We start from the raw sequence: 26,535 nt of genomic DNA on the forward strand, positions 1-26,535 counted from the left end.
ATTATGTCCTGAACTTAAACATATAAGCGACACCTGCAACATAAATATAACTACCCTAAGATGTGGGTTCTTGAGATGACTCACATCTGATGATAGCAGTCTGCAGAATCATATATTTCTATTTAGGGCTAAGAAGAAAAATATTTGGGAACCATGACTAAAACTTTTAAATTTTAAAACTGCACTGACTCATTATTTTGGAGACATCTCCTCTATGGTGACTGATATTAATATCAATAATACAACTGTTGTATTATTGTGTCTGTTTGCAGTTTGTCATCTCTAGCATTAGGGTTGATCACTGCTCATGTGACGCCCATGCAGTGCTGTGGGTGGGGACGCAGGAGACCACAGCGATCAGTGTGGTACAAAGTGAGCGCTGTCCACTCTAATGGTGCTGAAACACCAGGAAGCGCTGTTCACTCCCTGAATCATGGCGAGCTCTCGTTGGAAGACTCAGAGAAGAAATAGGCAACAATCATCTCCTGACAAACATTATATCACCTATTTCTGACTGCGGACGTGGCACGAGCTGCACATGTTTACATGCTGATCATTTTGTTTATGTCTGTGTGATGAGAGCGGGGAAGCCCGGCAACACCTCGGGCCTGCAGATGTGATCATTGATCGTTGCCTGTCACACAAAGTTTCTAACACTTCACAAACACAATTAGCCCTGCGCATTATGTCAACATAGCCTACATTATAAAGCCCATAGAAAATAAAAATAAAACACGAACACAGGATGTAGAATTGAGGATGGAAATATGTCGGCTTTTGGACATGCAGTAAAAGGCTGCGGGGAAGCAGTAACAAGAAATGTTAATTTGAAGGAGCCTCCACCCTCCTATTGGAGTCAGAGCTTCGATAAAATAATTTAGCATTAAACGAGCCACTACAAGCACACTCTACTGTTGTACGCAGCTAAACTGAGACTGGCTCATTGTGATTCTTAATCATCTCCAACTGCAATGATGTAAATGCAAATCATCCATCGTTAAGCATTTCTCTGTTTTTCAAAGGCTGCCTGCTCCATATTTGTGCAGTTTTATTGCAGAGTAGTCCTATACTATGCCACTCATAATCTATTACAATTGATATGTTAGCCTGCATATGATTCAAATTCCAAAGATTGAAATAAGCTTAAAAAAATACCGTAGTGAGTTGTTGTCATCCTGCACTGAATCAAACCAGCACGTACGGCTCTGTGAACAATCAATTCGCTGGCACAAACGGAGATGAAGCAGTAGCATTTAAAAAAGGAGGCGTCGTTATTGGTTTACTTTTGCCGGGGTCTAAACCAATCCATTTCCCCCTCCTCTGCCTCCGACATGGCAGAGAGATCCTCAGCACGATCTACTGCCTACCCGCCGGATTCCTGCTCCGCATATCCGCACCAGTGCTTCACCCGAAGATCAACAAGTATGCCGAGAGCCCATTCGGACAGACTACCTGTGTTTCCCAGTCAGCTGTGTGAGGAGGCGCCGCATCTCTCTGAAGGTGGATCCATGGCAGCTCAGCGCTCTCTTCCACATCTGATTAACTCTTTCAGCACCGCGCCTTGACGTCTGGATGTATCACTAAAAAGACTTATGGCCACTGTTGGTGTTTACGATATGGTGCACTGTTTGATAAAAGCATAAGGTAATGATAGTGCTCATGAACGTGTAATATATTAATCGGGTTATATGATATGAAGGAATCAACATGAGCGATAATCAATTAGGTACATGTTCAGAGAAAGGATTTAAATAATCATCTAATATGGAACTTAAGTAAATGTAATGCTGTTTAATATGATGGTAGGTGGTTTTTAATGCTGCTTAATATGATTAGTGTAGGTGGTTCCCCTCCTTTTATCTTCACATACAAGCAGTGGTAGAATAAGTATTCAGATCCCCAACATTATATTCATGTACAAATCCTGCACTGGTCAAGGTATGGTACAGTAAATCATACAAAGTACATAAGTATTAGCAGTGAAATGTACCTAAAGTACCAATACTAAAATGACTCATTCTGCTGGAAATGGCCCTTGTAAGTAATATATTAATATATAACATTAGCAGACAAATCTGGGGGCGTAGGAGACACATAGCTCTCCTACTTCACTCACTCTTCCAAGTCCATTCTCTGTGTATGTGCTCTGGAGGTTTCAAGTTTCATCTTTCTGCGAGTTGCAATCCACACCATGATACTTCCAAACTAGTTACTAGTGATGTGACGAAATCTTCTCGTACCTAGGTACACGCTAAACTTAAACATTTTAGGTGAGCACAGAGAAACTTCCCCCCAGACAAATATGAAAAGGGCCTTCTAGTGTCAAACTCTGCACATACATAATTCTGCACAGTGAAGGTCAAATATCCAAGTGAAGTAACAATAAGCTGTTGAGTGAAGGGGGACTTTAAAGCCTACAAATGTTCTACCCAAATTTTTGAGGCAAAAATGACAAATGAGAAGGTTTACTTTGTTTTTCCTTTTTATTTAAAATATTAATAACAAACAAGTTAAATATGATAGATGCACTGAGTAAACATAATAGTATAAATACAGTACATATAACAAAACGCTTTATCAATCAACAATTTTACAGTTATATACAGTTCATTCAAATGATGGAGTCATTTCATCTATGTGTCTTCTTAAGTCTGTATCGGACCTGGAGATCTCCGTCCGGCTGGAGCATCCCAAAGCCGTAGCGACTGGGATTAGCTGGTGGCAGTTTAGCCTCTGGGTCGCACATCTCCAGATCAAGGTGGGTCAAGAGCAAGAACACAAATCTAGAGACACAAGAGGCAAAAGCAGTTTAGAACAAGCGACAAACTGCCCCCTGATAAACACAATTAATTAGACAATATTAATTTTAGGTTTCACAGATTCAGTGAAATGCAGAAATTATGTGAAAATCATATCAAATAAATCAACCGATCTGAAATTAACAGCAAAATGTCCCAGTCTACCCATCAAGGTAACACTTTACAATAAGGTACACAAAAAAATAGTAGTAGTATAGGTAGTTAATGATTAGTTACTGTTTTTGAAAGAGTAACGAATGATTAGTTACTGTTTTTCAGAAGGGCAGTTAGTGTACTACCGTTACTGTACTACCGTACAGTAACTACCCTTCTGAAAAACTAACTAATCATTTGTTACTCTTTCAAAAATTACCCTTCTGAAAAACAGTAACTACCCTTCTGAAAAACAGTAACTAATCATTAACTAACTATTTTTCTGTGTACCTTATTGTAAAGTGTTAACCTGGATGTGACAAAGCTCTCCCAACTGACTGTCCATTATCGAACAATCAATTAATCATTAGGCTACCCTTAGCCTTTTTCATACAGGTCATTACAGAGTATAAGCGATTTCTATATTAAAGCATGTTGCCAGTGGTGGAATGTAACTAAGTGCATGTACTCAAGTACTGTACTTAAGTACAAATTTGAGGTACTTGTACTTTACTTGAGTCTTTTCTTTTCATGTCACTTTCTACTCCGCTACATTTCAGAGAGAAATATTGTACTTTTTACTCCACTACATTAATCTGACAGCTTTACTTACTAGTTACTTTACAAATTAAGATTTTTGCACACAAAACTCATGTAGTTTTCATAAAATGTGATTTTTTATTATAAATTAAACTACCCAACTATATAGAGGGCTACAAGTCCAGCTGAAATGATTAGACCATTAAACACTTTGTTGATTGACAGAACTGTTTGGATTGTTTCCAGTTTTTTTTAAATGTGAGGATTTTTCTGCATTGACTACTTTTAATACTTTAAGTACATTTTCCTGATGATACTTACAGACTTTTACTTAAGTAACATTTTGAATGCAGGACTTTTACTTGTAACGGAGTACTTACAGTGTGGGATTAGTACTTTTATTTAAGTAAAGGATCTGAATACTTCTTCCACCAATGCATGTTGCTTATAACGATAGAGGGCATGAAAAGCAGGACAAGTACGGTAACAGGGGGAATGTTATGTGGAGATGGATTTTGCTGGTCTGGTAATCGGGGTGAAATTGCAGGAAATGCTTAGATCACGAATGTATCATTTCAAAACATAAGATACATCATGGAAAATATATATATTTTTAAGTGGATCTTTACACTCACTGTTTAATGGCTGTAACAGCAAACTCTTTCCCAACACAGATATTTCTCCCTGCACCCCAGGGCATGGTGTAGTACTTCAACCTTTTTCCTTCTTTGTAGAACTTATCCTTCACTGTCATGTCATCATTTAAGAAGCGATCATACTTGAAAATCTGTTAAGAAGACACAGGAAAAAAAACATGAAGGCATAAAATACGTGCAATATAATATCATGCAAATAGGCTCGATCACATGTCTCCTGCTCAATATCTTCTGTTCAAAATATGTAATTATCACCTCTAACCATTTAAGACAAATACACAGAATGAACATTGGGATTTGGTCTCCATCTCTTGCTAGTCAACTCCTACTTGTTTCATTTGTAGGTATTTAGGAGCTCATCCCAAAGGATGTATTCTGTCAGTAAGTTAAATCACACCGCTTAATCCTGCCTCCTCAAGATTGCTTTGTGCACTATAATAAGGCTTACAAATATCGCAATGGAGGTACACAACTACGTATATGTATCATGGAGGTGGTAACAAAATATTAGGTAATTACAGAATCTCTGCACAGTTGTTCGTGTTTGTGCTGTGAATGTTGTCTCTCTTAATACACACAAAAGTACCTGTGGTTCTTGGTATATCTGTGGGTCCATTTGAGGGCTGAGGAAGGGGAACAGACACACTTTGTCCCCCTGTCTGAGGTGGTATTCCTGTCCATTGGCCATGTACAGGATCTTGTCCCGCACCACCTCTCTGTTGATCATTACCGCGGCGGTGAGCCGTAGTGTCTCGCTCAGAACGCTATCTGCAGAATGGAAAGGACAGCAGAGTGGATGATGTCAGAGGGGTGTCAGCGTGAGTTAAGTCGGCGGTGCCCTCTGGCATCATTTGGAGAGGTACAAACATTTACATGGATGTGAATATATGGAAAAGACAATCATTATTTAATTGAATCCAAGGTCAAACTTTTATTGTCACTGTCATTGTTTCAGTACGCTGCTGTACTTATCTTGTTATTTCCAACAAATCAAATGAGCTTTTGTTTCCACCTGACTGGAGTGGCTAAACCTGAAGTTATGAGTGAAAAAGTGAAAATGGGCTGCAAGCAGCTGTTACATACCAAGCACAGGTGTGCTGTGTGCTTCCAGCGGGTTGATGGGGGGATGCTGTATGGAAGTGTCCCGGAGAGTAAGGCCTCTGATCTCAGATTTAACAGCCTTCATGGCCTCAGGGTGAGTGAGCAGAAAGCCAAGGAGCCAAAAGGCAGCAGGTCCAGCATTGCACTGAAAGGAAAAACACTCAACTTAGCACAAACTCACTCCTTTATATAAGCTTCTAGTATTACAAACAGTTGGTATAGGAGCCATGTATATCTTATCTTATGTTTGTTTATAGCTTGCACCTATTACGTAATGTAGGACATCACAGGGGCTGGTCTGGCAATAATTATATGTATGCACCTGTGCACCTGCATGGAGGACGCTAGAGAGGGGCTGAGACTGGGTTGTTGCATTTTCTGTTGACAGCAAGTTTCACTGCAAACGCAAATTTCACCGTATCCACGTTCACCTTCACACGCAGTATTATTCATGTGCTACTGGATTTTGTTGTTTTTGTGTTTTCTTGTTTTCAAATGGACAATAAATCTTTAAATGCCCATCCTGGAGTGGAACTGGATTATTCAAACGGCGTGTCATAGAGGTGTTGATTGTTCCCTGACTCAGCCTCTCAGCGGCTTATGGAGGTTTCAAAGAAGTCGCTACAGTCGGATTATGTTTTATATATGTAGAAATATAATGCATATGATATAGAGATACTTCTGATTATTTATTTACTTTTGGGAATATAATATTTCAGCAGCTCTCTGTAAAGCTGCTGTCTAAATATGACTGATATGAGGAGAAGTCAGTGAATCAAGCCACACTTTGTAGACACTGCTGTCAGCCTCTCGGTAAAGAGACAGCTGAGCCTGTTGGACAGTAATTGCTATGGGTTAAGGGAGCGGTTCTTAGTACCTCTGCACATCTCAGGTCAACTCTCCATTGACAGCCAGGGCAAATGCCCAAAAGTGACTAGAGGTGCATTACAGTGACTTTCTGCCCTCTTAGATCATCTGAACATCGGCTCTGATGCCTCAGATAATGATATGAGCCTGGTTACCTCGGCAGCAGCACGGTGGGGACTTTTAAAGGAATAGTTCAGCACTACAGGAACTATGCTTAGGTAGTCAGATGAGAAGATGTATACCACTTACACGTCTGTACACTAAATATGTAGTTACTGTTGTTGTAGTTTTTACACTTACTTTTTATACAGATTTGTGTGTTCTATACATGTTTTGTATATATTTAACTTTATATTTTAATTGAACACATTTTTATTTCATGTTGCTTTTGCACGAAGCACATTGTGTTACATTAACTTTTATGAAATGTGCTATAGAAATAAAGTGTGATTGATTAAACAAATGCGATATAGCTTGTTAATTTGTGAGCTTTAAAAGGTGCTGGTAGGCGGTTTTTGTTTCAGTTTTCAGCTTCAGATAGAACCAGGCTAGCGGTTTTTCCCTGTTTCCAGTATTTTTGCTATGCTAAGCTAACCAGCTGCGGGCTCCAATTACATCTTTAGCGTATAGACATGAAAGTGGCAACTTTTTTTCTTTAGGGTATAACTTGATTCACTGACAGCTGTATACTCACAAAGGCTAGGAATGCAAGACTCACTCACACAGCCAGTGACTTGCTTTATTTTGCCTTAACGTGACTTTCTCGATATGATCAGTAATTATTTTTACATTAAAATACATTTGTGGGGGTGAGTGTACAGACTCCTAGAAGGAAAGTAACTAATACATCCATTTAAGTCTATATGTTTCAATCAATAGCATTGCTGCTGCTGCTGTTGTTGTTGTTGATTGTTTAAAAATGGAAAGAGAACAGCAACCACCCGCTTGTGCAGCACTCATGATAAGGTTGTAGGTGGCTTTAGTCTGCCTGTAACACATGTGTAAGCCACATTCACTCTGGCATGTCCCACTAGTCTCACATCTAATGCCTCTATTCTCTGCAGTGGTGCTCCAGTTTCTGTCCCGGACTTAGACTGCGTACCCGAGTATCCCAGCAGACATAATAGAGCACAAACAAACATGCTGGATGAATAGCAGTATTCCCAAACCAGCAGAGCATCGGAAAAAGCCTGTAGTGGGTGGCCTGGCAAAGGTTTCTCCTCGCTTAAATACTGTGTGCTACTGGGTGAGCAATTATTGATCCAGGTTAACAAAGGGCTGAAGCTATTACAGCTAAAATGTAGCATAGGTGAACAGCAACCTATGGTACATTTTACAACCTAACAGCTTGCTAGCTCCCCCACCCGGCTGCATGGAGCAATGACACCATCTTGATCTATACTTGTCTGGACTGGTGAGGTTGAGGAAGCACACCTGTGTCAATATTGTTAATAGTGGAAACTTTGTACACTGTAGCCATTTGAAACTAAATGATGAATGAATACTACTTGACAAGAAAATTGTCAATCAATTGTATTGATAGTAGTATCCAAGTGAAACAACATCTCCAGTGGAGCTACATTGTAGTCAGCAGTAGAAAACCTGATAGACAGCACAAGTCCTGCGTATGAGTAAGACATGTAAAAAAAAGAAGAAGAAACTTCAGCTGACTAACACAGTTATCTTACTCACATCTAATTACCAAACCTCAAACAAGATGAAGAAGGTGTCATGGTAACCGATTCACAAAACCACAACTAGAAAAACTCCACTCTGAGTTACAGGTTGAGGCAGGTAGGCAGGAGAGGAATCCACTGCCTCTTACTGCTGCATTGTTGGCAGGCTGAGCACCTTGGGATGGAATTCAAGTATGCAGCCTGGGTGTGGGAAGTTTTTCTGTTTTGGCATCAATGTGTTTCCTTGTTTGTGTTTGAGACAGATGATAAATCAGCTCTCACCTGTGTGGTCCATAGCTGCAGAAGTAAAGCTCTTTTCTGCATTTCTGCATCTACTCCCTCCTCATGCAGGAAGTGATGGTAGCTCTGCTGCCAGGAGTTTGAATCTGACCCTTCGCTCAGCCAGTTCGGGGACAGCAGCTCCCACAGTCGCTCCCGTGATAAGTTGGCTGTCTTGCTTTCCCCTGTTGAAGAGCCGATAAAAGATAAGATCAATTCATACATACCTTACTGTGCTGTACTGTGCAGTCGGACAGGAAACTCAATGTAAAATAATGTTGCTTTCATTTGCTTTTGTGCAGCTTACCTCGCTTGAGTGAGCTGCGAGCCAGTTTGGTGAGAAGATGGTCAAACTTGCGGAACTCAATGTAAACTGCAGCCGCATTGTCTCTCCTCTCAAACAATGTAAGATATCCGGCCCTGAGCACAGCAATACAGTTAAAAAATGTCGGTCAGTCACTCCTGGCAGCATAAACACTGATATCATTTGATTTACAGTATTTTGCTGGGTTAATGTGCTGTGTGTTACCTGAAGAGTAGGCTGTAACAAAGGCTAAAGAGTCCATCCTGTCTCCACTCTGAGGGGCTGCAGTCTTTCTGGTCACTCAGCAGCAGGTTCTGAAGGTGAGTGTTTATTGAGCTGTTGAGCTTGGAGAGACTGAGACCTTGAAAATGCCTGAGGAAATAATACATAGATATTGAGATTTGCAACACTCATTTGAATCAGATTTTATCGTGAACCATAAAGTCTGTGTTTAAAAGATGCATTCCTTACTGTTCCATCCATTTCCTCTCTGCTGTAGGTTTGATGCTTGGCAGCTGCAGACTGAAGATCCTTTTTAGGAGCTGGTTTCTGCTGCGGGTGAAGTCCAAGAAGATTGTGTCATTCATTACGGCATCGAAAGAGTTTGGGTCCAACAGCACCGTCACGTAATGACCAGCAACACGAACCTGGGAGGAGATTTTCTATAAATATTTTTGCTAATATTCAGTGAAACATTTTGTTCTACACTGGAAGAATAATGTGTTGCAGCAGCATATGCAGTACTAATTTCAGATATATTCAGATGAAATGCATTCATTAACTTGCTATCACCACACATGCATAATGGTGTCTTGTTAAAACGAACATTTTGTTGCTGTAATGTGAAAACCTGATTTGCATTTCAGATCATAAACCAGATCAGGTGACAGATTGCTTTGTCCCGTGTGCAAAAACATCTTTGACCCTTTTCTTTCAACCATTACATTTTCGTCTTTCTTTGACAGTTTCATCTATTTCAAAACAGCTTCTCGTTTCCTTAAACAGGGCCATTTTGGTGACAAACGTTATATACCGCAGTTAAACACACAGTCTATTAGATTTACTTACTGTAAAGATATCCCCATGTCTGTCTTTCATCCGCGCCAAAAACTTTGCGGCATCTTTTCCAAACTCAAGCGCGTGCCCCAACCATGGAAGCAAACCTTTGTCCAGAGGTGGCTCATTTTTCTGTCTGTCAAGTATAAGGAAACTCATTAAAATTACAACAATGTGATAGATTTGGTTATATACCTTTCATTCACTCATGAATCTTAATCGACAGGTTAGGAGTTAACATGGTGTTACATCATAAGAACATGTGGCTAAAAAAGCAGCACATAGGCCACGCTGTGAGCCATAAGACAATTTTGAGTTCTATTTCCTTGTCTTGTTTAAAGACAAAACTTAATGCAGACAATCAGTGTTTAATAGTCAGCATGGTTTAGACATCCAAATTGTATCAGTCAGATAGTATTAATATTTGAAGGAAGAAGGCCTACTCTAATATAATTTTTACAAATCATGAATGTACTTCAATTTTTAATAATAACAATAGTAAACCTTTTCTAAGTTAAGTAGTTTGTAGTATTTTGCAGACCTTCAGACTCAACCTAGTACAATCCCTGAAATGCACCTTTGTTAATTATCTAATATCTGCATATTTCAACATAATAGAATGGCTTTACCTTGTGCGAGTGGAGTATAGGAGAACTAGAAGAAGCAGTCCATTAAGTAGTAAGAATATTGTCCATAACATGTTTCGGTAAAGTATGAGACTTGGTCTGTCCCGCAGATAATTGAATCAATAGCTGCTGGCAACTTATATGAGCCCGTCTCCACTGTAACTAGACTGCTAGTTTTTAGGAGGCGTGGAAAGGAGTGGCTTGTGACAGAAAGTGTTACACAACACTTAGAACAGTGTCAGACACCACACAAACCACCACATCCCGAGCAAGCAAAACAAACCGAAACTATTAAAAATGCCACTTCCAATTTAGAGTTTAGTTCATGTTAAGCAACACCTTCTAGAAGAGATTAAACCTCTTTACAGTCTATGGGTTAAACAGCCTGCACAAAATCTTTCTTTTACACTTCATACAGTGCACGGAAAAGCCACCTGTCAGAACATTTCACAACAGTGAGGTAATTGAGTAATTGAGGTAATGGGACTCTTTTTTTATTTATTTTTTAAGTAAGGAGTGATGTCAGGGCACACATATTTCATGGAGAGAGTCATAAAGTCAAGTTCTCAGGGTTGACAACATTCAATTTCCCCTTCAACATTGTGAAATGTCTATTGTTAGATACAGATGACTTCCAGGCAGTCACAAGGCTAAGTATCTACAGATGACGTTGTCGGTCACACTGAAACCAATGATTCATTTATCCCAAGTATTGTTTATGTGATACTCTGATTCTATTAATATTCTTACTAGTGAATCAATAATTTACCAATTTGTCTTACCTTACTTGATATAATTCAGATGCAGCAATATGTAGCCTATATATTAGTAGAAAAAAACTACAGCTTGCCTATACCATTGGTTGTACAAAATAGATTTAAACAAGCTGGTTGCTTGTTGTGTAACATTACACTGTAGCCTACCAGCAGAGGGTAGTCATGCACTTACAGTTGCCTCACCTCACTTTTCAGCAGCTGGAGAAAAGTTGGATTAGTAGTGGACACTGAAGTGAAGTCAGCCTAAGATTTTTTGCTACTGAAAATAACAAGTAACGTTAACGTCATTGCGGCGGAGCTTGACTATTAGTCCTAACCTATTTTGATAATACGCATGAATTAAGAAGTCAATATAGTATCCCGTGAAATATACTTAAGGAATCTCAATGATAACAAGACAGCAACACAATAGTAACTGAGCGTGTCAAAGAACATGGACAGATTAAGTGAAGGCAAGGACTTAAAGACATCACCTCGGGGGCATTAAATGAGTAAGCTAATTGTTATTTGTAATTTAGAATTGTTTTTTCATTAGTACCCGCCTTATATACCGCCTATGGTACCCGCTAGCCTTCTGCTACTGCTAATATTTTGTGTGTGCTCTTCGCTAACCGACCGGACCAGCTACAACAACCTGAAACTTAAGTTCCTACAGCAAACAGGTAGGCTACACGGCAATGTAGTACTGTATTAAATCATGACATAATAATCTAAGAATTTATTAATTTACAGTGCATATATTTAATCAATATCAAATGCCTTTCTTATATTTAGAAACCTATTCCAAACATTCTAACATTACCTTAAGATGACCTAATTAGAGGAATAATGTTGGTTTGATTTTAGCCACTTCATCAAACTTTCAACATTGCATTAGCAATACAAGCGTAATGGTGTCTATATTTTCATTCAGATAGGCAGTTTTCATTTGATTTCATAATGTCATAATATTTTTGACAGTAACTGAAGGAAAAAAAGTGTTTAAATTCTCTCTAAATTACAGATTTAAGGTGCATCTAATGTAAATAAAAAAATTAAAATTTAACACCTGAAAAAAGGATATACCCTGAATGCTTTCCATTCAAGTGTGTATCAGGCTACATGTCCCAAGGGAAGGGAAGGGACCAGCAATACTGCCAACCAAAAGGAGTAGCATCTCAGTAATGGTGTTATTATAAAAGGTGGGTGTGGTGCACTGGAAACAAATGAACTTTTTACAGACAGCCACTGGTATAAACAAAGATCACATTCAATCTTGCATAAAGCAAATGGTTTATACATAACAGTCTCAAAACATTTACACCTGAATGTCTGATTTGAACCCTGCATACACACATGCTCTTTTAAAAAAAATCATTCATAATTTATTGGCAGACTTGTAAGCCAGTTGTTAATCATTTCTCTTACTTCTGTAACCAGGCTATTGAAGCTAGTCTGCACTCAGGCTCCGGGTCCCAACATGTCAGCATGATAGAATAGCAGTGGAATGAATACATGTGTAAATGAGTGAATGAGTAAGTATTTGAGTAAATATGTAAACAGGTAAGTGAACTATTGAACGTGAGCTTAAAATATTATTTTAAACTGACATACAACGGATAGAGAATAATTCTCCAGCTTTTTTCCATAATGGTAACAGGTTATCATTTTTATCGCTGCCTTGCACATTGGGCCGATCGCCACTGTAAAGTAAATGGGAAAGTAGTAACAACAGCCAGACACTAACGACTAACTACAGACAAATGTAGTGGAGTAAAAAAAAATACAATATTTACCTCTGAGATGTAGTGGAGTAAAAATGGAAATACTCAAGTGAAGTACAAGTAACTAATTTGAACATGAGAACAGTACTTAGTTACATTCCACCACTGTTGATTAAACTGCAACAAGATGTGTAAAATGTTGTTTGTTTTGTATTTATTTGAATTGACCTTTTTTCATTTGTTTTAGGTTTGGGATGGGTTAACAGATTAAAACATCACATATGAAATTTACAGTATTTTATGATACTATTTTAAGTGTAAATCTACGGTTAATTACTGGATTGAGTTGCATTACTTAATGCTGTAATTCTACGGCAGCAAACTGCTATCACAGTAATCTAATGGCACAACTATATTATCAGTTTACTATAATTTACTATTTGCTGCTAATTTACTGTGTGCTGTGAAATTAATGCAAATGGTAGCGAGTATATTTACTGTACATTTACAGTCAAATCTTTTACAGTGAACTTTCTTGTCTTCATTTAAGTTACCTCAATGACAATATCACTGAGGTAACTTGCAGAAGCCAAATTTAGTATTAGATGGTTAAATATATTTGTGCATATATACAGTACAGGCCAAAAGTTTGGACACAGCTTATCATTCAATGCGTTTCCTTTTTATTTTCACGACTATTTACATTGTAGATTCTCACTGAAGGCATCAAAACTATGAATGAACACATATGGAATTATGTACTTAACAAAAAAGTGTGAAATAACTGAAAACATGTCTTATATTTTAGATTCTTCAAAGTAGCCACCCTTTGCTTTTTTTTATTAATAAGGGAAAAAATTCCACTAATTAACCCTGACAAAGCACACCTGTGAAGTGAAAACCATTTCAGGTGACGACTACCTCATGAAGCTCATTGAGAGATCACCAAGGGTTTGCAGAGTTATCAAAAAAAGCAAAGGGTGGCTACTTTGAAGAATCTAAAATATAAGACATGTTTTCAGTTATTTCACACTTTTTTGTTAAGTACATAATTCCATATGTGTTCATTCATAGTTTTGATGCCTTCAGTGAGAATCTACAATGTAAATAGTCATGAAAATAAAGAAACACATTGAATGAGAAGGTGTGTCCAAACTGTTGGCCTGTACTATATATATAACAACATATATATTTAAACATGTAATATTGAATTTGGCCTTTTTTTACCTTTTTAACCTGCATGCCACATAGTCTCAAGCTCTATCAGTTTCTTTTATACACTGCAAATATGAAGAATTATCTATAACAATTATAATATTGTATTTATAATTTGCAATTTTACTTACTGTATCTCTCTGTAAATTAGTAAAACAGTAGCCCTCATTAAACATTATAATTTGGTTAATGATTAAAGTGTTAAAACATAACTCAGTGTAAAGTAATCTACGGTAATCTTACATTTTTCTTAAAAATTGAATGGTGAATGTTAGGCATGATCCTGAATAACTCCACTAAAAGACTGCTGTAATTTTTACATTTTAAAGAAATGTAGGAATCGTTATTAGCTTTCTGCAAGAAACTAATCTTTTTTTGAGGTTGACCATGTGATGATCATTCCTCCTGTAAAGGCCTATAAGTGGATGCTGGTAAAGTTTCCACAGCCTAGTTAGAAACAGCTTTTTCACATTATTTTTCAAACCCACCCCAACTTCTATCAGACTTACTCTGAGGCCAAGGATTGGTGAGTAACATTTGATCAGGAAATGAGTGGAGATTGGATTGTGACAACTGAACGGTTCTCCTGCAGATTTCTCCTGGGCTCTCTTCCAGCTTTAACAGTTGTCACAGGCTGACAGTAGCCCACAGACTTCCTGATAATTGGGTGCAAAGGGGGATTTCTTGAAACAATTCAAATTGCAGTCTCAAAACAAGGTGCTCAATTATCCCCGTCCTATACATCAGTTGCTTTGAGGCAACAACACATGTTGGATAGTTGTAAAATTGACGGCGTAGCACACAGTTGCACTTGAGAAACCACAGAAAGTTATTTGACAGTATTTGTCAGAAAACTGTGCTGCAGTGAAGAGCACTGAGAGGGAAAGAGTAGGGCAGAGTGACACATTGAGCCGTTCTGACTTTCTCTGGGGAGATGATCCATCAGCTTTGTCAAAGTGTTGCAACTGTGGGGTGGAGAATGGTTTCAGATTTGTAACACCTCAGTTTATTCCACTCATAAATAAGTTTCTGTGATGTCAGTTAGTTGTCTCGGTCACACCTGAGAAGAATCCCCAACAATGATTTTGTGATAGTAATCTGAAACTCATGTACAGTACACAGCAGGCTAAAAATAGTAATATCAGGAATACTGGGCTTACAGCTCAACATTGGCCCTGGGTAGGCAGAATGGCTGATCTTTAGTGGTTCTTGGCCAAAGTTTTATCCAGAGATGCATTGATTAGTTGAGTAGTCGATCGACAGAAAATATAGTCTGCAACTATTTTAATAATCAATTAATCGTTTTAGTCATTTCTTAAGCAACACCATCAAACATTTGCCGACTCCAGCATTATAGTAAACTGAATATCTGGTCAAACAGGACATCTGAAGTCGTCACCTCGGGCTGTGGGAAATTATAGCTGCATTTGTTTTTTTATTACTTTTTATAGACAAATGCATTGCAATGCTGAGAAAGTAATCTTCAGATGCCCTCACTGTACATGTGGTTAGTAACACATTTTGAAACTGAACTGCTCCTGCAATCTTCAAGTATATAGGTCCCAATCACTAGCCTATCATAAGCCTACTTATAATTATGAGACAAACTTATCGTTTTTCATAATTAAATGGTATCCTCCTAATTTTCTTCAAATGATGAGGGTTCCGGTAACACGTCTTAAAAAAATACAATAATGCATGTATTTTTTTTTATATTTGCATTGCAGTATAAAGATGGCAGTATTCCATCCACTTTCTTACAGTCTTATGTTTTATGTCACATACTATGTTCGGGATGACCGGATTTATATTATCAGTAGGCCTATATTAACATAAACCAAGCATTTGAATTCTAATAAGAAAAATGTAATGTAATGTAATTGGCGAAGGTTTTCATATCAGTTCACTCAAATCTTAAATCATCCAAGAGAAGAAAAGTGGTGAAGAAGGGAGGGGGTTGGGGGAGGAGTCTCAGATTGACTTTCACATCCATTCAGCCTTTTCTGCAGCAGCATTGAACTTGCAAAGAGAGGGAGAGAAAAAAGACAGACTGGGCAGTTGCAGGAGTGCAGAAGGAGCTCGGTGCTATTATCGCCGAGGCTGCCATAGCAGTTCCTTTCGGAGTTTACTCCTGGCTTTTATGAAATGTACATCAAACGTGAATTGTTTCCCGATTCCTTGAAGAATACTGATGAAGAGGAGTGGTCAGAGATCAGTATGCACTTTTAGGTTCGACGTCGCCTAGAACGCAGCGCAACAACATCGCAGAGCCTGTGTGCGTTTAATCTCTGAAGTTGTGTCATGCGAACGATGATTCGCATCTGATTGTTGTTTTAACTATCTGGAGAGGACTGCAGACCGCAGGCGAACGCTGCATTGTGGCAACCGAGACGCTGATTCCTGCCCGAGGATTGCACAATCCGTTCTCCCCAAAATGTCATCTCATGCCAAAGTCAAGAAGGACAAAGAGATTATTGCCGAATATGAGACCCAAGTGAAAGGTTGGTAACATGCAGGCCTGATCGTATTGTTAGTCTGGGTGACAAGGCACTATTGCGTAACTTTACCACAAACTGTAGCCTAGGCTATGGCTTTCAGTGTGTCGTGCTGTGGGGCGGGACAGATTGCATAGTTGTAGATGCTTTTGAACATATATCTTTGGAAAATGGCTCAATACATTCGCGTCATGATACGACTATTAGGCTACTTGAGTCCAGTAAGACAATAATTAAGATGTAACTTGGCTGAACCCGGTTTCTGAAGATGATTGTGCTTATTAGCATGCCAAGCCCTGCATGTGTGGCCATGTAAGCGATGGGAGCTTCATGGTTTCAAAGTGCAGCTGGTATTTATGCGAGACTGATGCTGCACACCCAACAAGGGAATGTACCAATTCACCTTGGACAATCTTTCCAGTAGACTGGAGGTCATGCACCTCAGGTAGTCATACAGAATACTTGGAGACATCTGGGTACATTTTTTACAACTTCTTCCTAGAAACATAGGTTGAAATATAGGCCTACAAGACATTGTAGTAACCTATGTCATTTTGAAAGACAATATGGTGAGAAATTAGTATTTCCCTGACACTCCAGGACACTGTGTAGCCTATGTAGCTATAGTAACAGAAGGGAAAGGGAATGCTTGAGAAGATCACACAGCAAACAGTTCAGAAAGTCCATAAATAATGTATGCTTTCTGTATGAATTATGAACCATGAAAGGATTTTACTGTCTGCCGCTAAATATGTGACTGGATGAACCACCCAGAGAGAGAAAAGAGTCAGGAACAGTGCTGTATTGGAACAGACAGTGCATGATGTGCATATAGGTGGGTTGTCCCCTCAGCCTTTTTTGGGGCATCATGCAGTGTGAACTTAAACCCTTTTTTGCATCACCCTCTCACAGTTGTGGTTTTGCTCATCGTTATGCATTGTTTTATTCTTTTAGAATAACAAGGATAACTCACTGCTATACATATTAATACTAGTGTTTAATGGACTGTAATAACTTTTTTGTCTGTGATTAAGCTAATTATTTCTGTATAAAACAAACTCAGCCCACTCAGATTATCCTTATACAACATAACTGGGTGTAATAGCAGCCTCTGCTCAGACCCTTTGGTTCAAAATCACCCAACAGGATTGCAGTACTCTAAAACACCTAAATAACAAAGTTGACTTTGGCAGAGAAAACACCAATTGAAACTTCCACTGTGAACTCATGGTGTGTGTTGGGGCCTAATACTTCACATAGCAGGCGGGCCCGAACTTCTTCAGTCTGAGACCCGAAAGAGATATTTAGTGTCTCCCCGGGACCAAAACCTACAAAAAACATCATGAATTGCCATGACATCATTTATAAAATACTGATAAAGAAAACAAAAAACATGAATTTTAAATGCATATGAAATGTATTGCAATGCACCTCTCCACATAAAACACATTCAAGCCTTTCCTCTGCATTTTCGAATGGCTTTGGTGAAGCCAACGCTTATAAACTCATACTTGTATTTTTCATTTCGTTATCATGCACGTGAGTGAGGGAATCACAGAAGTCACACTCAACGTTACCTCAGCCAGTGAGCTTTAACACGTTTTCTTCTATTTTAACTACGAAAATGAATTCACATATCATAGCATTGCTATGCACTTTACTCTGCCGATTGGCAACGGGTCCGCAACGCATTTTGGGCCCCAGCCCTAAAAGACTGCTATATAGGATATTGCCATATCAAGGTGTTCATCAACCTGGTCCACATTCCAGGTGTGGTCTATACTGTAGCAGAGTTAGCATAGTTTGTATTAGTTTGGTTCAACGGAAGTTGACAAGCCTGCTTTGCTCTTCCCCTGCTGCTATCTGTGTGTCAAAATCCCTTCTCCATGGAAAAGAACAAGAAAAACCTCAAAACCAACAACCTAATGTTACACACTAAAAATGGCAAGTTTTGATGGAAATTTGAAGTGTGCAATTCTTTCGGCAAATGATTGTAAAGAGTTACAAAGAATATGTTTACGACATTTACTATTTAACTGGGAAGTTTAGGGACTGATTGGCAGGGATTTCTAATATGAGCAAAGTACACACGGCGATACACTGGTAAGAGCAAATTACTTTTTACCATGTATCCAGCTAATTAAATATCTCACGTTACTGTATTGAGTGAACTTCTTTTAATATTTTATGTGGCGTTTTCTTTTGCGGGGTGAAAATTCTCCACCAAAACAAGTTCCTTGAGACTATTTTGCAAAGCCACCTTTGCTGCATCTGGAACTCAGCGCCGCCCAAGGCGATAGTAATTGGTTTATAAAGAAATTCAAACAATTCAGTTATTCTCAGTAGTAGAGTATATTTTTTTAAATTTTTTTTTAAATTTTTCCTATTCTAGAATATTTTTGTGGAGGAGCCAGACCTTACTCCACAGTGCTGTGAAGATAGGTCTGGCAATGCAAGACTAAGAATTTGTATTGAATGCATGCCATGTGGACATGTAGCTCATGTGCTACAATTAAAATGTAGAGCATGCAGAATCTAATAGGGGGACACTGTATTTTAAGTTTAACCTTTATTGTACAACTACTACAATTTTAGTGTACTGTAATAAATTGAATTTATATAGCGCTTTTCACGAACTCAAAGTCGCTAATTAAAGGAAGGTAGGCCAAAACAGCTACAGCTATCTTATTTCTTGGCCGGTGCAGTGACTTTCTGAAGTCAAGAAGAAATACCGGTAGTTCAGTACACAGTAAACTAGTTGTTTCCACACAGGTTTTTTTTGCAGACTAAACAAACAAGATATAAGGTGTTAATTAGTGAGTTGTAGAGGTGCTGGTCAGCAGATTTTGTTATCTTTGGACCAGGCTAGCTGTTTAAAGTCTTTTTGCTAAACTAAGCTAAGTGGCTGCTGCATGGTTGTAGCTTCATATTGAACATACAGACATGAGAGTGGTATCAATAATCTCATCTAACTCAAGAAGAAAATGGAAAAGGCTAGTTCCCAAAATGTTGTACTTTTACATTACATATTTTACATTTCTTTTTTTATTTTTATTTGGTGGTTAACATATTCCTGTAAAAATGTCCTGACCTGGAATTAACTATAATCAAATGAAGATCTTCTTATTAATTTAATATTACATACACTAAATACACATTATAAAAATAAAAAAACAAAACACCACTTCTGTTTGTACAGCTCTTCATTATTTTAAATGACGTTAGTATCTCTGTCCAGCTAAATTTGTTCAATCGTATTTCAAATCCATGAAAGCAAATAGAAATTGGTGAAACAGTGATGAAGGCAATATTAGTGTTGATGAAAGGCATTAAGTTATCTGTGCAAATATCTGTAAATATTTCACCAAAGTCAAAACTCTCCTTTTACAGACCTAATTTAGAGCTTACTCCTTTTGTACATAGAGTGGAAATGATCAAACCTTGTAAGCATGTGTCTGGAATGAAGGTATGATTGGCATTTTGGAGACAGAGGTGTGGTTTACTTTCTCTCTGTCATTCTCTTTGTCTGTTTATTTGTTTGACTCCTTTTTTGTTTTTTTTTTTTTTTTTCTTTTCTTGTCTCTTCCACTCTCTCTCTCTTTTTTTTTTTTTTTTTTTTTTTTTTTTTTTTTTTTTTTTTTTTTTTCTCTCTTCTTTCTCTCTCTCTCTCTCTCTCTCTCTCTCTCTCTCTCTGGTCTATACACACTTGGGCTGCACAATTAATTGCAATTTTATCGAAATTGCAGTATGGATTAGTGCAATATCCAAATCGCAAGGGGGGAATATTTGTTAAAGGCAAACATTTTGAAAGGCTAACCATTCTGAATTAAGTATTGTGGTGCTAAAGTGACATCACAGCCTACACATCGTATCCTACACACTAAATAAAAAAACTTTGTTTGGTACAGATCCTCGCAAAAATCACACTATAATCATTTACGTTTTTTAAATTTCAATATTTTTCAGTGAAAATGAGAATAATGATACAAAAATGATAATTCCTTCCAATATCGTGAATCATATCGCAATCGCAATATCAGTCAAAATAATCGCAATTAGATATTTTCCTCATATCATGCAGCCCTAATGCACACCAGGTTTTGGGCTGTGAGAGAGTCATCACAGCTCCTTCTCTAGTCTCAGTTTCAGGAAAAGCTTTTAAGCTGACATCTTAAGCTCATTTGCAAACTGGGCTTAGATCAGTTTGGAGCTATGGGGGCTTTACTCTGACACTGACACTGGTCTCCAATAATGCTGAGTTGCTGACTGCACTGCAGTTCAATCAGGCACAAACCTAATGCACCTTGCAGTGTTTTTTTTTTTTTTTTTTTTAACATGCCACATTTCAGCAAACTGCCGGCTCTCCGTCACATTAAAACTGATTGTTGGTGTGCTGGTGTGTGTTTTGAGCTTTACAGGTCTGGGCTTGTGTTTGTGATTATTTTCACATGTCATAGCTGATTCATTGATGACTGAATAGTCACTCGGATACTAATCATGACTAGGGGTGTCACGATTCTCCAAATCCTCGATTCAATTCCATTTTCAATTCTAAGGTCACGGTTCAATTCGATTCTTGATTTTTTTTTTTTTTTTTTTTTTTTTTAAAGCTCAGGTTGCTATGCCAATTTTAGACTGGACTTTTATGCAATATAATATCTGACATTTGTTCGCAATGTAACATACTACATTGTCAAATTTTAAAACATTTATTAACAACATAAGGTAACAATAATTTATATCTATAACCTGCCATTTAGTTTCTCTTTTGTAACTGCAGTCTTCTTCACAGAAGATGACATTCAAGTTCACAACAAAACAAACAAAAAACAATAAAACAGCCATGTCCATAGTCTTCTCTGAACAATTGTGTCTTAACGAACCATTTCTGAACAGTTGAACATATACCACACAGATTAACGGCCATGTTAGTTGTGCTGGCAGTGGAAGAATATGGTACACGCACATAGCAGAGCTTGCAACCTGTGGCTTTTTGTCAGACTAAACTGATCATAACGCCCCTTGTCAACATAACTCCCAACAAATCAGCTCAAAAACTTCACTCACAACGAGATAGAGAAGGTTCAAGTTTTGTCGATGGGTCTCTCGCTGCCCATCTGCAGTTGCCATGCTAAGTGTACTGGTTATTACGGTAAGTTAAAGGAGGTTGACTGACTCGCAGCACTACAACACTAGTGGTGACGAATTAACCGAAGAGCCGGTTAATTAACCTGAGTAGTGTTACTGAACCGGGAGAATGAACTGACTCACTCCTGTTTTTTTTTTTTTTTACCTCATTTGTGTCTGCTTCGCTCAAGCTGAGTGCAATCGCTGCAAGGGGGTAAGCTTCGCTTCAGAACTCGAACCTCCTATGGCGCCATTTTGATGCTACCAAACGATCACCCGACGTCAGCATTCCATTGACTGCCATTCATTTTGACGTCACTTTGACAGCAAATAACTTTACATCTGAAGCGTTTAAAGACTCTATTTGTCCATTGTTTATTTCTAAAGAAACACAACAATGTATAAAAGGATCCATTACCTTGTATCTCACATTATGGCTCCGTAGCAGTTTTTATAAAAATGGGCTAACGATTGTGTCATAACCACGCGACTTACTGTCGCATAGTAGAGGAATTACCGTACAGTACAGGAGAAGCTGTTTCGACTTACATTAGCTGTTTAAGTTTAATTACTAATGGTAACTAGCATTTTAGTTAGCAATAATTAGCCTGTGTCCATGTTATCTCCTTACGTATACCTACGCTTTCTGTCTCTGCAAGATTGGGAATGATTGAGATTTCTCTTGGCACAGCTACCAGAAGACTTACAACTTTCAGACAGGTTGCTCACGTCACATTTATGTCGTCTCTCTCAGTTGGAGGCTGCGCAGTAAGTGCTTCTAATATCCTTCATTGGTCTCCGTCCAGAGCAACGGGATCTGTTGGTCCAGTTTATATACTGTCTATCGATCAGTGTATGCTCCGTTGTGTGTAGCTGGTCTTCTTCTGCTACTGTGTGTGTAGTAATCTAGTGATCAACGTCGTCATTTAGTCATTGTCAGAAGCTGAAATTGTGTTTTTCTTGTTTGTGACCAAAACATGATTTGTCCTCCTAAATTGCAGGTTTGTTTTAACAGTGTTTGAGATCAACTAATATTTTGCCTTCTAAGGAGTGTAGTTGACCAGCCTGAGGTTTCTTTAAGCTTGCTGTAGATCCTGAAACCAAAAGAAAATGAAGGGATACCCTTCATCATACATCATACTGTACTTTTAGCTGTAGGCCACATTATCTTCTAATCGATCTCTAATGCCATTTGATCTGTTTGGAGCCAAGCTGTTTTAGTCTTATGTACAAATTGTTCTAATAGGATATATTCTAAACCATTTAGTGTAAGATTTGCTGTTGCTAAGGAAACACGTGGCAACGTTGTGTAACATTGACTTTACATTGATAGCTTTCCCTCAAACATTATACGAAGAATTGAAATAGAAAACATTTGTAATATTGGTGACAATCCGACTGTCATAAAGTAGCATCTCACTTCTACTGGCAACCATATTCACCGTAGAGATGCATTTCAGGAGGAGCATGTAGACACAGCCCTTTTGTGTGTATTATTCATAATGAAAGCATGCTTAGACTGATACTGTCTTGAAATGTCAGGGTTGCGTTATGGCAGTGAAACAATAGCTTCGTTTCCAGTGTCTTGGTAACACTGTTGCTGTGATGACAGATACTGTACATACCCACAGTTGAGCGATACAAGATTTTAAGAGAGAACCGTTTTGAATTCTGCTTTCAGAGAGAGAGAGAGAGAGAACTGTAAAGGCATACCATAGCCATTACTGCATTCAGAAGACAAGTGTTCACAGAACACAGCCTTGATTTGTCCCAAATTATGTCAACGTGTCAGTCTGGGTTAAGCCACATGTGACTAGCCACGCATGGCTAACTGCAGACACAGCCCCAGAGACTGCTGCTGGCCATTGCAATAGCTGTGCTAGGCTAATTTGAGCAGCCTTCTTTAGTGACAAGGACTCCTCACTATGTGATATTTAGTGCTCTCTGTTGCAGCAGTACAGGAGCCCAACTGGCAACCCTGCAAGGAAACAGTGACCAATAGTTTCCCCCCATTTCATTATATTATCTGTCAGAGATCTAGGCATGTAGCCTCTACAGACATGTTGTGTTTTTTGTGTTTTTATATATATATATACATACACACCACACACACACACACACACACACACACACACACACACACACACACACACACACACACACACACACATATATACATACATACATACATACATACCTAAAGGATTATTAGGAACACCTGTAAGATTTCTCGATAATTAAATTATCTAATCAACCAATCACATTGCAGCTGCTTCAATGCATTTAGGGGTGTCGTTCCAGGTCTAGGCAATCTCCTGAACTCCAAACTGAATGTCAGAATGGGAAAGAAAGGTGATCTAAGCAACTTTGAGCATGTCATGGTTGTTGGTGCCAGATGGGCTGGTTTGAGTATTTCACAATCTGCTCAGTTACAGTATGCGGCAGTCCTTGGGGGCGAAAATGCCTTGTTGATGCTAGAGGTCAGAGGAGAATGGGCCGACTTGATTCCAGCTGATAGAAGATCAACTTTGACTCAAATAAACACTTGTTACAACCAAGGTATGCAGCAGCATTTGTGAAGCCACAACACGAACAACCTTGAGGTGGATGGGCTACACCAGCAGAGGCTACAATTTGCACGAGCTCACTAAAATTGGACAGTTGAAGACTGTAAAAATGTTGCCTGGTCTGATGAGTCTCGATTTCTGTTGAGACATTCAGATGTTTGGCGTAAACAGAATGACAACATGGATCCGTCATGCCTTGTTACCTCTGGGCAGGCTGATGGTGGTGGTGTAATGGTGTGGGGGATGTTTTCTTGGCACACTTTAGGCCCGTTAGTACCAATTGGGCATTGTTTAAATGCCACAGCCTACCTGAGCATTGTTTCTGACCATGTCCATCCTTTTATGACCACCATGTACCCATCCTCTAATGCAGTGGTTCCCAACCTTTTTTCCTTGGCGCCCCCCCTTCTCATGTCTAAGAAAAGCGGAGCCCCCCCCCCCGAAACCGAAGTTGAGCTAACTCTCGAGATAGAGCCTTACTTTCTTTTTTGATACAGAGGAGTTATCAGTAGTTACTCCGCCATGGTTTCTTCATAAAATGGTAAAGCTTGCTTCAAACGAGGATACAACAAAATATATAGTTTTCATACAGACTTTTGTATACATTATATATTCTAGTGTATTATCATAATTTGTTTAACGTGCAATTTTTTTTTTTTTACCTCAACCTCAAACCAGATAAAGACTTGCGCCCCCCCTGTGATCTTTGCCGCCCCCCTGGGGGTGCCCGGACCCCAGGTTGGGAACCACTGCTCTAATGTCTACTTCCAGCAGCACCGTGTCACAAAGCTTGAATCATTTCAAATTGGTTTCTTGAACATGACAATGAGTTCACTGTACTAAAATGGCCCCCAGAGTCACCAGATCTCAACCCAATAGAACATCTTTGGGATGTGGTGGAACGGGAGCTTCGTGCCCTGGATGTGCATCCCACAAATCTCCATCAACTGCAAGATGCTATCCTATCAAAATGGGCCAACATTTCTAAAGAATGCTTCCAGCACCTTGTTGAATCAATGCTACGAAGAATTAAGGCAGTTCTGAAGGCGAAAGGGGGTCAAACACGGTATTAGTAGGGTGTGCTTAATAATCCTTTAGGTGAGTGTATATGTATGTGTGTATAGAGTTTTAGTATTCTGTATTTGGGTGGCTAGATTTTTGTTTCATGTATTCAAAAACATGTCTCTGTATACAACATGATCTGTATCGTACTGCATAAATATCCTAATGCTCAATCACAACCAGATTAAGCAGCTAGAGGCATTCATTTAATTTTACTCTGCTTCAAGAATCTGCAATTAATTTATGCTCAAAGTGCTTGATAAAGTCACTAGGATGTTAACCATATGGGTTAGGAGAAAAATCAACATTACAAATGGGTAAAGTCCTATTTTTCCACAAGCCTTTGGGGTTTGGAACATTTTATTCATTTTGGCTGCACACTGTTCCCAGGCAGCAGAGAACTTGGTGTAGCATACAACTCTGTATTTCATTTAAAGACATCTGTACTATTGTTCCATCAATAAAAAGATGCAGAAGAAGCTACATTAAGCATTTGAGGCTTACTTGTCTGTATATTATTCACTTGAACTCCTCGCCAGCTTCTTCGTAATTATGCATTACTCTGCAAAGGCTTGAATCATTCATCAAATGTAGCACAGTATTGCACAGTCCCTAGTAACAGTTTAAGTTCTAAAAATAACATGCTCACAGGAGAGCGAATGCAAATATCATGAGTCTATTTGATGTCTCGCTGATAAAATTATGCAGTTAAATCAAATTAGATTTGCTCATAATATTGTCCGCTTGTCACTTTATAATTAAGAATGATGAAAGTCACACAGGCCAACAGATTGTGTTGTTCAGTGGTCTATTTTAGCATATATGTACATTGTTCTTTCTATATTAAACTTGTTTGTTTCCTCGTTCATCAGTACAGGCTGTTAATTGAGTATTTCATAGCAGAAAAAGTTGCTCTTGTCCTTGGCCATTATGCTAAACAGACTGACTGCTGCTCCAGAGGCATGTAACTAGGCAACTGGGCAAGTATGGGGACCATGAGGGGTACATCTCCAAACAGCAAGGGACTACATATTTACTCTGTCTTTCTCGCTCTCGCTCTTTCATTCACATTTTCGCTCACACTGTCGCAGACGATGGGGGAGGCATTTTTGAGATCCTTTATTGTAGATACAGAAAGAGCATTTACAAGTGAATAAAGGGGTGTTTCTTCTGCTGGGCCATCTTTTCCATTGATACATTTTTTTACAGAGTTTCTTTCAGTGTGCAGCAATCATGTGCATGGTTGAAACAGTCTGTCATAATGGAATCTTCAGCCATCTCAATGTTGCTCAACTGTTTCTAGTGTATGAGTGAAGCTTTGTGTGTGTGTGTGTGTGTGTGTGTGTGTGTGTGTGTGTGTGTGTGTGTGTGTGTGTGTGTGTGTGTGTGTGTGTGTGTGTGTGTGTGTGTGTGTGTGTGTGTGTGTGTGTGTGTGTGTGTGTGTAATCCACAGATGTAACCTCAAAATGATGTCCTACAGTATGTTCTTATGGTGTCATTGCAAATTTCTGTAATCCAAAAATAATTATTCAAG

At 38.7% G+C, this 26,535-nt stretch overlaps 3 protein-coding genes across 6 annotated transcripts in view; 1 reads left to right on the forward strand and 2 right to left on the reverse strand.

The window, feature by feature from the left end:
• kcnb1 (potassium voltage-gated channel, Shab-related subfamily, member 1) overlaps positions 1–1,522 on the reverse strand; it is a 34,544-nt gene extending 33,022 nt beyond the window's left edge. The window contains exon 1 of one of the 3 annotated variants that reach the window (XM_039796818.1): positions 1,368–1,522. The gene's annotated coding sequence lies outside the window, so the exon portion shown is untranslated. Of the gene's footprint in view, positions 1–1,155 lie in introns of all 3 variants that reach the window. The other 2 variants (XM_039796817.1, XM_039796819.1) reach the window with 2 other exon arrangements.
• A 942-nt stretch (positions 1,523–2,464) lies between these two features.
• ptgis (prostaglandin I2 (prostacyclin) synthase) lies at positions 2,465–11,388 on the reverse strand. Of its 2 annotated transcripts, none has more exons than XM_039796821.1 (10): positions 11,016–11,388; positions 9,443–9,566; positions 8,846–9,021; positions 8,600–8,746; positions 8,378–8,490; positions 8,074–8,255; positions 5,231–5,393; positions 4,734–4,915; positions 4,127–4,278; positions 2,465–2,783 (listed from the first exon to the last, which is right to left on the reverse strand). In XM_039796821.1, the coding sequence occupies exons 2-10, from the start codon at positions 9,470–9,472 to the stop codon at positions 2,630–2,632; spliced, it is 1,299 nt and encodes a 432-aa protein (XP_039652755.1). In that variant the 5' UTR covers positions 9,473–9,566; positions 11,016–11,388; the 3' UTR covers positions 2,465–2,629. The 2 variants fall into 2 exon arrangements, with proteins under 2 accessions (XP_039652755.1, XP_039652754.1); XM_039796820.1 differs by lacking the exon at positions 11,016–11,388 and adding an exon at positions 10,060–10,229.
• A 4,368-nt stretch (positions 11,389–15,756) lies between these two features.
• The window catches only part of LOC120556929 (SLIT-ROBO Rho GTPase-activating protein 3-like), a 38,795-nt gene continuing 28,016 nt past the window's right edge, over positions 15,757–26,535 (forward strand). The window contains 1 exon segment of the mRNA XM_039796816.1: positions 15,757–16,251. Coding sequence (XP_039652750.1) covers positions 16,185–16,251 — 67 coding nt within the window. The 5' untranslated portion in view covers positions 15,757–16,184.

This window comes from Perca fluviatilis, chromosome 4 (assembly GCF_010015445.1).
Source record: "Perca fluviatilis chromosome 4, GENO_Pfluv_1.0, whole genome shotgun sequence".
Lineage (NCBI taxonomy): Eukaryota > Metazoa > Chordata > Actinopteri > Perciformes > Percidae > Perca > Perca fluviatilis.

Excerpts from the sequence above, each read along its gene's own strand:
- ptgis (XM_039796820.1), bottom strand. The coding sequence starts at position 10,130 with ATGTTATGGACAATATTCTTACTACTTAATGGACTGCTTCTTCTAGTT. Across the intron at positions 5,394-8,073 it reads TGCAGCTATGGACCACACAG|TGCAATGCTGGACCTGCTGC; the intron begins GTGAGAGCTGAT and ends TTTTCCTTTCAG. Across the intron at positions 2,784-4,126 it reads GCTGTTACAGCCATTAAACA|ATTTGTGTTCTTGCTCTTGA; the intron begins GTGAGTGTAAAG and ends TTGTGTCTCTAG.